The 16931-nt window shown below is 34.0% G+C and overlaps 1 protein-coding gene across 12 annotated transcripts in view; it reads right to left on the bottom strand.

Moving 5' to 3' along the window:
* SLC16A7 (solute carrier family 16 member 7) overlaps positions 1–16931 on the bottom strand; it is a 169953-nt gene that overhangs the window by 55837 nt on the left and 97185 nt on the right. For all 12 annotated transcript variants that reach the window (XM_005571408.5, XM_065524506.2, XM_005571410.5 and 9 more), the window contains one exon: positions 9670–9916. In XM_005571408.5, the coding sequence (XP_005571465.1) occupies positions 9670–9886 (217 nt within the window). In that variant the 5' untranslated portion in view covers positions 9887–9916. The remainder of the gene's footprint in view (positions 1–9669; positions 9917–16931) is intronic.

Genomic DNA, 16931 nt, shown 5'->3' with positions numbered 1-16931 from the left:
TAAGAAATATTAAGTTGGGCCATAATCCACTATGACTAGTTTCCTTATGAGAAAAGAGAGAGGCCGGGCATGGTGGCTCATGCCTGTAATCCCAGCACTTTGGGAGGTCAAGGCAGGTGGATCACCTGAGGTCAGGAGTTCGAGACCAGCCTTGCCAATGTGGTGAAACCCCATCTCTATTAAAAATACAACAGAGCAAGACTCTACATCAAAAGGAAAAAATGAGAGACAGAGAGAGAGAGAGAGAGAGAGAGACACCAGGGATATATGCACACAAAGAAAAGACCATGTGAGGACACAACTAGGAGGCAGCCATCTAACAAGACGAAGAGAGAGGCCCCACCAGAAACCAGTCCTACTGGCACCTTGATTTTCAACTTCCTGCCACTAGAGCTGTGAGAAATAAATTTCCATTGTTTAATCCACTCAGTCTGTGATATTCTTTTATGGCAGCTAGAGCGGACTAACATGGTAGCATAGATATCTATCCTCCAATCCTCTTCTCTTTTGTTTATGTGGATATAATATGTGGCCCAGGATCATTTCTGGTAGGTTTTAGGCCATCAAATACAACTTTCTCCATCTTTTTACCGTAGATCGATCACATTTACCTCCTCTGGACTACGAGAACTCTCTGTGACTCTTCCTTCCACGGCTTTCACAAATACTGTTTCCTCTGCCTCAAACACTTCCTTTTGCTTGACTAGTGCTGCCTCCTTATCCTTCAAATTCAGCTTCAAGAAATTTGCCTGATCACTCAATTATGAGATCAATTTCCGTTTTCTGTTGTTGCATGGCACCCACTGTGCCTCTTTACTAACATTTATCATAACTGTAATGAAATAAGGAAAAGTGTAAATGGCTATTTCATATTCTGAAAGCATAGCCTGTGTCTGTTGGCTCGCTGTGGTTTTTCCAATGCCACACCAGTGTTTTGCACATTTAAGATGCTCAGTGTGTATCTGTGGAATAGATGAATGAGTGAAATTATATATAGTTTTCTTCTTAATTGTGATGCTGGATTTCCCGGACATCCCTACCTCTGGTGACTGCAAATGAATCCTCAGACAACAATTGTGCAGGGATAGTTTATGCCATCACCAGGGCCTTCCCTTAGGGTCAAATATATGAACCACACTCCTGTAGCATATACTTCCATCCAGCTGAGCAAATTCTCACTCAAGGAGAGCCATCTAGATTAACCATTTAAAAATCCCTTTGGAACAATGCAATTATTCCGCCAAAGTCACTACTATTATAACGAAAAAGTATTCAACGTGTATTTACTTTGCATTCTGTGACATAATCCATCAAACTTAAGTCACCCACAGCATATGAAAATATAAAATTTAATTTCATTTTTTACAGAGCTCTTTAAAATGGTTAATTAAAAAGAACTGCGGTAAATTCTTCAATCCTAATATGTTGTTGAGGAAGAGCTGGGAAACAGTAGGAATGTTCCTTCTTTTAAAGGAAACATTCAGCTGGGTGCAGTGGCTCACGCCTGTAATCTCAGCACTTTGGGAGGCCTAGATGGCTGGATCACCTGAGGTTGGGAGCTTGAGACCAGCCTGGCCATCATGGTGAAACCCTGTCTCTATTAAAAATACAAAAATTAGCTGGGCGTGGTCTTGGGTGCCTGTAATCCCAGCTACTCGGGAGGCTGAGGCGGGAGAATTACTTTAACTCCGGAGGCAGAGGTTGCAGTGAGCCAATATTGTGCCAGTGCACTCCAACCTGGGCAACAGAGTGAGACTATATCTGTTATGTATCCACATGAAGGGAAGGCGAGGGGAGGGGAGGGGAGGGGAGGGGAGGGGAGGGGAGGGGAGGGGAGGCGAGGGGAAGGGAGAAAAGAAAAGATCCATAGAAAGTTTTCAAAATAACCAGTTAGTTCATGACAGCATTTCATTCTAGAATTCACTAGGACCTTTGGGGAACTTAACTCCATATATATCTATCAAATATCCTAGTTAAGGAAGAAAGCATTCATTAAGGATATAAAAGTAAGTCAGAGAACATGAGGGGAGATTTAAAAACCCAAGCTAGGATGCTGACCAAATCACATGACAAAACTGATTGCTCCAATGGGGACATCACAGATGCCACCAATGACTACATAGTTTACAGTGAAAAGTCCCATTGACCCTAAACACTGACACTAGTTTTGCGTGAATGGGTTATTAATTATCTATAACCACCTCATCTGAATGTTTTTCTTGAGGAATCTGCTTCTTCACATCAGTAGTTTCTGAATGAAAACTGGCCTTTCTACACTGGGTTGACGGAGCCTGGGTCACATGCCTGTGCCCTAAGTGTAATAAACTCTGAGAAAGTATATATCTGTCTTTTCCCTTGGGGAGGCAGAAAATGATGATGTTGGGAATCCCCTAAACATAGGAAGGATTTTTCAATATAGGATGGCCCAAAAAGAATGACCAATGTCTTGTCCACTATCCAAATCATAGGAGGCACAAGGGAAATGCCACAGAAAATATGAGTAAAGGGCATAGATTTCTTCTAGAAATGATTATTGACCTATTTATTTCTTGCATTCCCAGTTGTTTTCAAATGTTATTGGCACAGATTGATCGAGTCAAACTTACTATCTTCTTTGTTCCTTATCTGCAGTTTCACTGATTAATGGAGAATACATATATATATAAAAAAAACCAGCAGCAACAAACTGCAATGAATCAAAAACTACAATTTCCTAAGTATCATATTTGGTGTTTATTATTAATAATGACTCTTAGCAGGAGAGTGTACACTATACATACACACACACTCACATATGCACACACAAATGTATACATTCTAATGTAATTTTTATAGATAAGGAAACTGAGTGTCCGAGGTAAAATGGCAAATAGGCTGAATGACCCAGTAGCAAAGTCTCAATTTCATACCTGTTATTAATACTTTGGAGCTCACTCTCCAATTACAATGCTCTTCTGCTTCTCATTGCACAATTACATCACTAATAATCCATTTTGAGATCCTGGGACTTTCCATATCTATGTTCCACTCTAGGCACCAACTCATATAAGATGCAGTTAGGGCTGGGTGGGTGTGGTGGCTCACGCCTGTTTAAGTCCAGCCCTTTTGGAAACCAAGGTGTGAGCATGGCTTGAGTCCAGGTGTTTGAGACTAGCTTGGGCAACATAGTGAAACCTCGTCTTTACAAAAAATCAGAAATTAGCTGGGCATGGTGGTGACCTCTCTAGTCCCAGAATATTCAGGAGGCTGAGGCAGGAGAATTGCTTGAGCCCAGGAAGTCAAGGCTGCAATAAGCCATGATCACACCACTACACTCAGCTTGGGCAACAGAGTGACCCTGTTTCAAATTTTTAAAAATTACAGTTGAGTCCTCTGGGTGGCTACTAAGCATTATATTTCATTAGGCAATAGTTTCCAAATATGATATACGCATTTTGACATGTAACCTATATATGCAGCTTGCTAGCTAGTTATAAAGTATCTACATGCAAAGTTCCCGGTGAGTGACTAGTAAAACCCAACACATTTTTACTCTTGAAACATAACATATTAATCTCTTTAAAAAGACTAAAGTAGTAAGTGCTTATTGTTAATACTTTGTCTCTTCAGAATCCTTCCTTCCTCTAGGAACAGTAGTGTCCTTCCATTACGGAACTGCTCCTTTCCTATCTCAGAGGCATAGTTCCGCTCAGGCTGCCAGTGTTAGTCCCTCATTCACCCACTGCCTGCAGGGCAAATGCAAAGTAGGCCATGTCCTAGCAATCTTCCTTAGAATTTGTCAAAGTATAACTTAGGGAATAGTGGCAGTCTTCCTAGTGTCAAATTTAAGCTGAAATATGAGGCTGAAATGTTGGTAAACATCTTCCTGGTGCCAGGGGAAGAATATCAATATAAATAAACAAAGCTGCCCTCTGGAAGAAGCAGAAGAGAAAAGAGAGAGTGCAACACGCTGGACAAATAGAATTATTGGTGCTAGTTGAGCTGGACGACATTGGTGTCTGTGCTTCTCCTCTGTATACATGATTTGTATACATGAACATTTCTCTTTAGGCTTTATGGTATCTGTATCAGGTTTCTGTCATTTGCAACAAAAACACGTCTGCATAAAGTGAGTAACGATATAATAACATATTTTTGAATTTTTTGAAGCCAAAAATCAGGAAAGGTAGTCTTATTCTCATCAGGTCATAAATTAATAAACAGGTTCTTTTTATATATCAGTAAGTGAAGGGTTCACTGTCTAAGGCACATGTATCAGTCAGAAAAGATTTCAACAAAGGTTCTTAAAATTTCTGTTGAAAATAACATTTAGTAACTCTCTGATATTATTTGTACTAGATTATCCGCTCTCTGTAGGGAAAGTATGTCCTGGAATAATTTCAAAGGCTCTAAGCACACTTCCAATCTGTCGTTGACCTCTGTCCCCTTTCATCCCTGTTTTGGAATAGACACACAGATTTCATCACAGAAAGCTCCAGGGCCATGACTCCATTCCTACTTTGTGTTTTGAAGTCCTTGCCTCTCACTTTTATTCCATGGAAACTGGCAATGATAATATCCACTCACAACTTTTTCATTTGAGATACCAAAGGATATCTCTTCTCTAACAGAGATATGACCAAGTAGCACTTGTACATTTCATGATATAATATAAGCTAAATTGACTAAGGATATCTCATAGTGCATTCTCATCCCATGTAATAATGTATATAACTTATATTGTGGTTACACAATAAATCAAGCTCTCATGTTTGTAATGATCAGTATAGTCTATATAACTGTAGAAAAAGGGAAGATGCATGCCAGATCAAATCACCTTGCCAGGAGGTGTCCAGAGGGACATACGTCCTTCCACTTATATTTAATTGGTCAGAAATAGTCACTTGGCCTCAGCCTAAGGGGAGGAAAGCTGGGAAATATAGAGGAGTGCATGGATACATGGTGAGCATAATAGTTTCTGCCACACTGTGCCATATTTCCTAGAAAGGTTTAGTGATATTTATACCTACGGATGAAAAAAAGAGCCTAACATGGCATAGATATAAAAAGTCCACAGCCTACTTGCACAGGGCTGTCAAAGTGTACCTCGTACTTTGTGCTTTTTATAAATCTAAGATGAAAGCCCTAGCTATCTCAAACACAGGAATGGAATGACTTTCTTTTTTTATTGTTGCTAAGACATTGCACAGTATGAATTATTTTAATAGCCTCCCTCATTCTGTAAAATATTAGGGCACAATGCAGAATAATATATTGAGCTTATTTAAAATTTTAAGAGAATAGAAAAATACATATTTGATGTTATGACCACCAACCTGCTATGTTAAAGCCTTTTGCTTCTTGGCCTCCAGTAAAATAAGGTCAGTGTTCTAATGTTCAATCCCTGTGTAAAGTAGTACATCACAAAACTATTACCCTTACTTTCACACAATTGGCCTTCACTATTCACATAAAACAGAAAAATAAGTTACCATGGAGACAAAGCCAATTCTTCTCTCCAGAATGGCTGATTCTTCCAAGTCAGAACGGATTTTTATCAGAAAAGTCACATAAAGTACTCATAGAAACTGGCAGTCCAAAATCTGTAGTCAGTAACTGTATAGGTAACCATGTATAGATTATCATTCAATAGAATACAAAAACAAATATTGTACTAAAGACAATCCTATGTAATCGCTATTTACAAAATAAAACCCTATGTCCTTCTAAACAGTGTAGAAAGTTTAAATTCTGTTTTCTACCTCTACTTAGTGCTTTATTAATGGGGTGACCATACTGTTTGACCTATTAGCTAAAATTTGCTAGACCTCCAGGAGAACATATGGACATCCAGATGGGTTGCTGTAATTTAATGCCATTATTCTAAGGATGAAGTAAGGTATAAACATAATTTGCATTCTTTTCCATCCTTCCTGCAAACCTTTCATTAGTTTCATTTTTAATGCAGACATCAGAAGGGAAGATAATACCTTGCTACCAAAGCCCAGATGCCAACTAATTACTACAAGAGACTCCAGTCCTGACATCACAGGCCAGGCCTCTGAACACGCTCTGTCTTACTCAGTGACCCCACAGTAGTGATTAATAGGTTGAGTGCTAAGCCCTAATGAATGTGTCAGATCTTAGGTGTTCTCTAGGCTAACGCAATTAGCATTGCATTGAACAGAATATTTCAGCTACTTGCTAGAGAGACTCATTATACTTCATATTAAACTATGTCTTTTCACCTTATGCTCTTTAATTTTATTTTATAATCATCAACCTAAAAGACTCCTGTAAATATATTTCATATATTATATGAAAATTTAAGTATTTTAAAATCAAATATTGATTTTCTTCTACAACAGTGAACCCCTGTGTTGTGTATAAAGTGAAGTTGTTTTCAGAGATGCTTGTTAAAATGCAAGTTTCTGAACTCTATCAACAGAAATCCTGATAAAAGGGGATTTGGGATAAGGCCCAGGACTTCATTTTTAACAAGACTCATGACTCAGAAGCAAAGCATTTTGTAGACCACACTTGAAGAAAGACTGCAATGTGAGTAACAGGACTAATACCTGTGTCTTAGATTAACTGACTATATCTAAATAGTTACTATGTTTCTGAAAAAAAAATTATCGCATCCACATTAAGAAAATTGTTTCCACATTAGATTATAATTTTAAGTATGCCAATTATTTTTGGTTAAAAGATTAGAAACTAATTATCAGGATAAGATGTAGATGTTATTTCCAACAAATTATGTAAATGTATAAGATCTATATTCAACAGTGGACATGGCAGGTAAAAGCATTTTCATCCACTAGACAATGGGCATAGAATTGTGTTTACAGTTTTAAAAGAAGGACCAAAGGTGAGCAGAATTTCTTCAATTCCTGACTTTTCTCTATGGCCAGAGATGAAACATTAAATGTTTTAGCCGGAGGACGTTAGGCAATATTCCAGGTATTTACTTGGATCTAACCTAGATATTGCCATCATCAATTACTAAATACTAAGAATTTGTATGTATCTAGCATTGCTTTCACAAAACAAGCATATATAAAATCCCTATCACCCTAAAAATTTTAAGGCAGCTTTTTCCAAATTTATAACTATTTTAACAAACTACCATTTTCTTCCTGAATTTCAAAGAATTCTTTTGTGCTTTTAAAAATTTATACCATACATAGTAAAATAGAAAAGTAAGTATGAATAAAATGAAAACACTTATTTGTAGTAAATATAGGATATTTACTTTTCATAATTTCATATTGAGATTTCGTAGTTGGAGAAAGTTAATTATGCCACTGTACATTCTAATGTTCCTTTTAGATCCAGCCAGAGGGTGGAGGGCTGTCATAGGCAAGTCTATAAACACATGCATATTTTGTTCAATGGAGAATGTTGAGAAACCAAGCTCTGTCTAGGACTGGCTGGATGTTTTGTAGTTCTGTTTCTTCCTTTAGGAAGGCTGCATTTCCCAGCATCCATGGTCCCTGACTCTGGGTAGGGCAGTATAAGTGTTCTAATCAATGGAATATGTACAGAAATAATGTTTATTCCTTCCAGGCCTACCCCCTAAAATAGTCCACATGATCTTCTGTGCTGTCTGCCTTTACTATTTGTCCAGCAGATGGAGCAGATTTAGGGAACAACATACAAAGCCTTGGGTGATGGAATAGCCACCTGTTGAAACATTGCTTCAGCAAGAAATAAACCATATTGTTTTAAGCCATTGAGACTCTGAGGTCTGAAAACTAATAGACAATGTAAATTAAGATTTGGTTAACTAAAACGGTGTATAAAATTGTGTCCTACTGATGAGTTAGTCAACTATCTGCTCAATAAAGAATTATGACTATATAAGACATGAAGTTCAAATTCAATGGACTTACATTAATTCAGTAGAAGAGACTGTTTCAATTGTATTTAAGAGGCAAAAAAAAAAAAAAAAAACTCCTACGTATCTTAATATTAGCACGTTTTGGAGTTTAAGTCAAGATGATTATGTGCTGCTCTATACAGGAATATCTATTCTACAATACCTACTGTTTCTATGGTCATAAGAAATAACATTCTTACAATCTATAAAGCAACTGCCCAAAGGAGATTCACAGAATGTGTGTTAGAAGTAGAATTTTGCATTGACATGCCCAAATAGTATTTAAAGGATACCTTTTGATACTGGAAGAAAAATGCATGTTTAACCTAACCAAATGGATAAGGGAAACATATGCTGTATTAATATAAAATCACTATACATAAAAAGTAGAAAACACATTCCAGCACCAACACACATAAACACACACACACACACACACACACACACACACACAATTATTTCAGGATCAACTGTTTACCTTCATAGTACAAGAAAAAGATAATGTCCTAAAGAATAATTATTATGTCACTGAACAAATGATGTTGGTGGAGGTGGTACACAAGCCACTGAGCTGAGATGGAAAGAAATGAATCAGGTTTACGGAAGGCCTGGGCTGAATCTGGCTTTGTCACTCTCTAGATGTAAACAGAAAGATGTCACTTTCTAGATGTAAAAGTCAGAGACCATAGGTGTCAAATGCTTGGAGTTGCAGTCTCTATTTGCCACTAACAAGCTGTTTGACTTGGGAGAGCTATCTTACCTATTTCCTCAGCTATGGAATAAGGAGAAGATAATACTTATTTCACGGATCATTAAGAGGATTAAGTCATATCACACATATTGAGTACTTAGGCCTTGGGTGAAAGTAAATATTACTAAATACTGGATATTATACTAATGTCCTATCTCCATGACTAAGAGCCATATTATCCTTACTTGAAAAATAAGAAATCACAGAAGATAATTGATATAATTTCTTTAAATGACTATAGTCTGAGTCTATATCTATCCCTTAAAGTCAAATATCCACTTGAAAAATAAAAACTCTAAAAGACATATTTTAAGTAATGACTTTCAAAAAATTCTACAAGAGAGTCTGGTCTGCTACTGAGATTGATTTAAAGAAAATAGGTGACATAATAAGGCACCAATAATTCCAAATTTTTAACATTTAGAAGTGGGATGGTACTTTGATCTATTCATTATCCTTCATGACTCATACCCTCATTTGAACATAGAAGGTAATAAGATAATTTTCAGGCAACCATTTAAGTTAAAAATATGTCATATTTAATGAGTCTTACAGAGATAAATAATCATTTCAGTCACACAAATTTGAATGGGTCTAGAATGTACATGTTAACACTTCATTTTTGCAGCTTAAAGCGATGTACTTTCTGGGCTTATAAACTGTCAGCAACTTAAATTTTCTTCTCATTCAGAAGAAAGCATTTCTACCAGAGGTTGCAATAGTGAAAAATGACATCAGCAATATGATATGGACTTTATTTCAAACTAAATGAAGTAGCTTCACTTGGAAATTCCATAATTTAGTAAATCTTGCTTTGTGCTTACCAATTCTTATTCAAACAAATCCCCTATTAAGACTCGATTCAAAGCAAATAGCTTAAGATGCTGAATCACTAAAATCATTGAAAGTTCAGTTCTAATTATACTTTTGATTGGTTTTAAGTGACTATAACATAAAAACAGGTTTTAATATACCAAGACACTATATGTAAAACATTGTGACACGGAGGAATTGTTTTCTTAATTCAGGATTCTATTTACTGCAAGAAGCTTACCTCCTGCGTACATAACAGCCAGCATAATGGATGATATCCATGCTATTTCACTGTAGGTAGTGTGGAATATTTGCTGAATTTCTTTGAAGAATACGGTGACGGCTTTAGGGAATGCATATGAAAATCCAATGGAGATAAAAGCTGCTCCAACCACAACCCAGCCCCATCCTCCATCTGGAGGTGGATGCGGAGGTGGGGTACTTGGCATTGGTGGCATTTCTGCTCCTCTAATGAAAATTCAAGTAATCTATATTTAAAAAAATGAAATAACAGTTTAAATTTTATTTCCCCTTTTGTTTACCACTCTTGATAGTCACTAAAATAGTACTTTCTAGTTAAAACTACAATATGATTTTTCATGAATATTTTTCACACTCTTCTATTCAGAAAATTACCAGAAAATGTACAAAAAAAATCAATGCAAGTTATATACCTTTGATTACTGTGGGCTAAATATTTAAATAATTTAATGTGATTATTGAAACAAAAATTACTCAAAGTGAAGAATTTAGATCTGAACTGAAGTACAATTTTACATTATACATCAGACATAGCTCTAAGATAGATCTCATACATATTCTACTTCAATCATCAGTTGTTTTAACCTCAATAATTGATAATTTTGGTCTCATTTTTCCTTCCTGCTTAAGGCTAAGCCAAGGAATGAAATGATGGTTGCACAGCCTTTTGACATGATCTATTGGCTTTTTTTTTTTTAAGTGCTTTCTGTTGTCTAGCTTTTTGATGATTGTCGAGACAACTCTAACTCACTTTTTTTTGTGGGGGGGGGGGGATGGAGTCTCACTCTGTGTCCCAGATTGGAGTGCAGTGTCATGATACTGGCTCACTGCAACCTCTACCTCCCAGGTTCAAGCGATCCTCGTGCCCCAGCCCCCTAGTAGCTGGAATTACAGGCAGGTGCCACCATGCCTGACTAATTTTTGTATTTTTAGTAGAGATGGGGTTTCGTCACATTGGCCAAGTTGGTCTCAAACTCCTGACCTTAGATGATCCACCCACCTCAGCCTCCCAAAGTGCTGGGATTACAGGCATGAGCCACCACCTCCGGCCCCCACTATTTTTTAAAAATAAAAATTATATATTTAAGGTGTAAAACGTTTTGTTATACACATTCATAGCAAAAATGATTACTACAGTCAACCTAATTAACATACCCCTCGCCTCATAGAGTTACCGCTTTTCTTTTTTGTGCTCAGAACACCTGAAATCTACTCTGTTGGCAAATTACCAGTATACTATACAGTATTACTAACTATACTCACCCAGTAGTTCAAGGCTGCAGTGAGCTCTGATGGAGCCACTGCACTCCATCCTGTGTGACAGAGAGAGGCCCTATCCCTAAAATGTTTTTTAATTAAAATAAAATAGCTAAATAAGCTTTAATTGCCACAATGATTTGTACAGAAAATATCTCATTTTTAAAAATGTTTTTTATAAATATATTTTACATGTCTTATTTATATACTCATACATCAACAAATTTAGCTTTTTTATATATTTACTTGTATCTATTACATATTTATGGGGTACAATGTGATGTTTTGATATATGGTTATTTTTTAAAAAGCAGTCTCAAATTACTCTTTTATAGGAAGTAGAGGTATAATTGATAAATGTGCCTACCATTCTATTAGACACTATAGGTGAAAAAAATTTTAAAAATTGTTAAATGGTATGAAAAAGGTAAATCCTTCTGATTTTCCCAAGAAAATACAATAAAGTAAAATTTAAAGTTATTCCTGACTAAATATACAGATATAAAATATGGCTTTAGATACAGTGGCATTAATTTGATGGAATAGTCTCAAGAGTTCAAATTACTTATCTTATTGAATTAATGCATGATACTCAAAGTAATCTATAATGTAATCTATAAGTATACAAAAATGGATAAGGGGATCTCACTCAATAAATATTGTGTACTTATTATGCTAAATACATGCTTTTTATTTTCAGTAAGTATTCAATTTAGTTTCAATAAAAGCCTTTTCCGGTATTTTTTGTTTTTTGTATTTTTAAAATGTGACAAATTTCAGAAATATTAAGAAGCCTTACCCAAGTAAAATAGTAATGGAAGGGACTCAATTTTACTAATCACTGCTGACTTTACAGATAATATAAATAGAATTAGAAATAAGACTACCGAGTAATGTAATTTAGGGGGACAAAAAGCAAGCAAAAAAATTGTTGGCATTTTTATTACAGCTTCTCTGCATATCTATAGTATTCTTATTGATCAAAATGGTCACAGGCATCTAATTTTCAAAAAATGAATAAAATAACTTGAAATATTTTATTTTATAGGTATACATTTGTATGTTAGAAGCCTACCAAAAAATGTCATGGAAACTATAGTGACAAGGTCAAATGAAAGGCTTTAACCACAAAGAAATAATGCACATAATGTAGAGCTTAGTCAATCACAGTAATCGGGGCAAAGCCACTTCTATAAGTTAATGTCGTGCAAATGCTAAAATTGCTAAAATCAACCCAAAATACCACACCTCTCAATAATTATTTTGAGATGGTTTGTAGTCTTCAGCATGTGTACAGCTTGCTTTTGCAATCATTTTTGCTTTCTTAGAAACATAAAAATTACCTGTCTTCTATCTATCAATTCATCTATTAATTGGGAGATAAGTTTATTTCTCCTTGGTCTTCAGTTAACATAACATGATGACTTTACATCACATGTGAATTGGAAATAGTATCTTTGAAGATGTATAATATTTAAGGAAAAAAGAAAAGGAAATAAATATTGTAAGTGTTAGTGAAACCAGTTGAAAATAGCAAATGATCTCTGAAAGTTGTCTAAAGTATCTGAATCTATATATTACTAAATTTTATTGCTATATTTTAAAGTACCTATTTTATTGCTTGAAAATTTAAAAAAGAAACCATAGAAGAATACTGAGGAAATACCAAAGGACATTTATGTGGTAAACTACTCTTTGTTGTATAATCAGCATGTAAAAACAGTTACGGGGCTTAAAGTCCTCACTCTGCAGTTTTCCTGCTTGCATAAAGAAAACTAAACCATCTTTTATTACTAATTCATGAGTTTAAACTATTGTAGTTTTTATCACATCTGCTATAGTAAACATTCAGAAATACAACTGGATGATTGTTTTTACTCACTTCAAAGATCATAAATAACATTTCTAAGTAATCTTAAACCCATATTTTAAAATAATAATATCAATACAAATATTATAATTCATTAATATTCAAATCATGTTATAAATATGGGATTTCCATTTTACAGACAGGAAACTATGCCCATAGGAAAGTAAAGAGGTGTGTGTAGACTCACACAATAAATAGGTGTCAACACTAGTATAAATTCTATGAATTAGAATTTTCTCAGCATTTAAATACGCTCCACCTTAAGAAATGGAACACTCTTATATTAAAATAATTTGAACTTATAGACCCTTTAAAACCATTCTACTTGGTTTGCTCCTATACAAAGAATAAAATAGAAAAGAAAATGTATATACACATGCACACACACATATATACAATTCTATTTTCTAAAATTCTAGTTTATTGTGAAATTGTACATTTAAGCCTATTTTCCTTTACATGGTTTCCTCTTGTGGCATGAAAATTAAGCATAAGAGCTTCAAATGCTACAAATACCGGCTCCATCATTTACTCTGTAACGCTTAGTAAAGTAATAAAACTGAGTCTGTGGTGTCATCTGTAAAAACAGGATAATACCTATATTTAGTTTATAAGGTAATTAAGAACACTGACAGAAGACTACATGTAAATGGCATCACTAATATGTACTAGACAAATTTACCTATCATTATACTAATTTTTATTAAAATTATATATAAAATGACAATGAGTGAAGATCTTAAAATTACATTTTTAGAGAGAAAAAATATATATGTGGCTTTCAAAATTCCATGTCTTTTATTACATTTAATGTAGAAGCTATAACTTTTAAAAGCCAAATCTTAAAGTGAAATTTGCATGACAATCTCATCTTGAGTGTCAAAAAAAAATTGCATGAAGAGTACCTACCTCACAAGAGTAGTGTGAGAATTAAATGAAATAGTGTGTGCTTGCCTCAGGTTTGTGATCTGCACATAGTTCAGTGTTCAATAAATCATAGTTTAGGTTGAATGTGAAATCCTCCAGAATTTCTCTAAAAATATTAAATAATTTTAGGATCTTCAGAAAATAGCAATAGCCATTTTTAATCAAATCACCTCCGTGTGTCCATCTCTGACCACATCGCTCTTTCTCTACCAAACGGCAACAACTATCCCAAATTGTATGATGGCTTTTAAGTTAATGTTATTTATACTTTTACCATATATGTATGTGTGTATATGTATATGTTATATGTTCCTAAATTTATATATAATACATAAGCTAAATATATATTATACATAAAATTTGTATTACCTAAAATATATATAGATCAGAGTCAACATTTAATTCTTAACAATAATAACAATAATAAAATTATTAATATTTCAAGTATATATTACATTTTATACATTATATGCATGTAATCATATGCATATGACATATATAATCTTGGAAACCGTTTTTTAATTTAATATTATAATTTTAGATTTAGACATGATGTACATAGACTTATAAATCTCATGTCACAGAGTACAGTTGATTCTCATTATTCATGGAAGCTGTGCTCTATAAAGTCACCATGAACACTGAATTACCAAATGCTGAACCGCTGCACATAGTAGAAAAACTAGGTTAGGTTTCTGTGAGACTCTGATCACATTTTTATCAACCAATCAATACAAAACCTTGTTTTACGTGTGTTTCTGTTTAAAGATACCTTACTTAATACATATTGCTGATTCATTGACACTAAACTTACAGGGAATAGCGCCGTAACTCATGTCTGGATGAAGCTTATCTAACACAAATATTTTTTCTAAAAGACACTTCATAGTTTTCTCGTGCGGAGGAATGCTAGACAGCACTTCAGCATTACTCTTAGGGAATATTTTAAACAGCAAGATCACCAACAAAAAGCACAAAATGTGAAAAACATGGTATTAGACTATAAAAAGAATACTGGTTTACAGTGTGAGAACTTAAACCAGAAGGCAGGGTCTTGCCTTGTTTGACCTCAGCTGGGAATGTAAGTGTTGCATAACACCTTTTTTTGCTGTTCTGTGCATGTCAGCAAATGATTGCAGAAGTGCTGTGAATCACAAATTTCTGTGGATATGCAAATTTACAAATATGGAATCACTCATAATAAGGATTGACCATACGTCATTTTTGAATATACATGTGTATGTATCTATATCTATATGTAACTCATACCTAAGTATATATAAAGATTTGAACTGTCTCCAGTTAGATGTCATTATGCTCCTATGAACATTCCTGTACTTTTCTCTCTTGGGGCATTTGTGTAAACAATTCTGCAGAGATACTGGATAGGAATTATAGAAGATTTATTGTAGAAATTTACACTGAAACAAGCAGTGCATAAGAGTTCTCCTTGCCACATATCCTGACCAATGCATAATTTTTAATTTTTTTCTAATGCAGTAGACATGAAAAAATTCATTGTGCTTTTAATTTGCATTCTGTGATCACTAATACTTTTGAATATCTTTTCATGTAGTTAGAGCCATTCTGTTCTTTAAATACCAGTTCTTGTATTTTACTAGTTATGCTTACACCAATGGAAGAAAGCTTCCAACTTGTCCTTCTAAAATTTGGACACTTATGCATCATATTTCCACTTCAGTAATTATCCTACAAATTCAGAATACATTTTCACTTAAAGATTAAAATAAGTAACTATTTATCATTTGCCAATGATATAAATACTAATTAGTAATTTAAAAATTTTAAAAATAAAAAATACATAAAAAAATATAAATCACCCACAGTCCTAACACTAGAGTAAACTATTATAGACATACTGGTGAATATATTCTGCTATATATACTCTGCTATAGCTTCAGTTATATATGTTTACATAATACATTTTATCCAATTGAAAATGACAACAATTTTTATATCAAAATTATATGTATAAATATGTACTAAAAGAAAACAACTTCCAACTCATTAAGTATTGCTAAATATTTTCACAATCGGATTATGATTCTTCTGAATCGCTTTTTGAATCACAGTTTGCAATAGCTGTGTTTTTTTACACAATATCCTCCTCTGGCCTATAAAGAGCATCCACGGTTTGGCATTTCTACAGAGTATTCCATTACTGTCTCTAGGAATTTCTTTCAAGCTGCTTACACCACTTTAAATTTTTACACTGATGTTCTTCGTCTTACCAGAAAATATCAACAGAAGATACTCAGTGAACAACAGAACTTATATTCCTTCCTCTAATGGTCCACAAATGGTTTATTGACTGAAATATCAAAAGACTGAAACTGTCCAACCATGATCAGAAACAATCACTAAAATGTGCATAGGCATAGGCAACATTAGCAACAATGATTATAAAATGCCATCCAGTGTAAGACATCCTGACTTCAAAGATGTTAAAATGTGAAATATGTGCTTCTTAGAATTGAAGAAACAACAAATGCATAAATATTTATCTGTATATATGTATATTCAATGTGTGTATATATTTATGTATATAAATTTAATTAAAATGTGCTGTATAGAAGTAGAGTTCTAAGATTTGAATTTCTCATTTATTTGGATTTCTTTAAAAATCACAAATAGCTGCATAATCAGTTTTAATATTTCACTGGTTAATATTCTCTTAATTATTTCATAAAAAATTCAGGACTGTTTAGATTCTTACCTTATCTCAATATTATAAGCTATTGTAATAAGTACTTTTCTTATAGTTCTGATTTCAATTTGAATCATAGGAAAACATAGATTTCTCCAAATTCGTCATTCTCCCAATGAATAATTTGGAAACAGCTACAATATTTTTGCCTTCAAATAACATTTCCACTGACTTATTCACTATCCATCTTTCCCATCAGATTCTAAGATAACAAGGCAGTTATTGTATTCCAAGTTCTCAGTATAGTTATTAGCATATAATAGACAAATTGTCTTTATAATAAAATTTGTCTTTATAATAAAAGACAAATTGATCAATAAATAGCTATAAATATTTGAACTTGAAAAAAAAATTTCACCCATTATGCCATCCGCTGTCATTTTATCTCTGTAAGTATGAAGTTTCAGGTTTTGTTTTGTAATGAAGTTAAAGAGAAATAAATCAGAATAAAATGTTAGGC

This window comes from Macaca fascicularis, chromosome 11 (assembly GCF_037993035.2).
Source record: "Macaca fascicularis isolate 582-1 chromosome 11, T2T-MFA8v1.1".
Lineage (NCBI taxonomy): Eukaryota > Metazoa > Chordata > Mammalia > Primates > Cercopithecidae > Macaca > Macaca fascicularis.
This window is presented reverse-complemented; position numbering and strand designations above follow the sequence as displayed.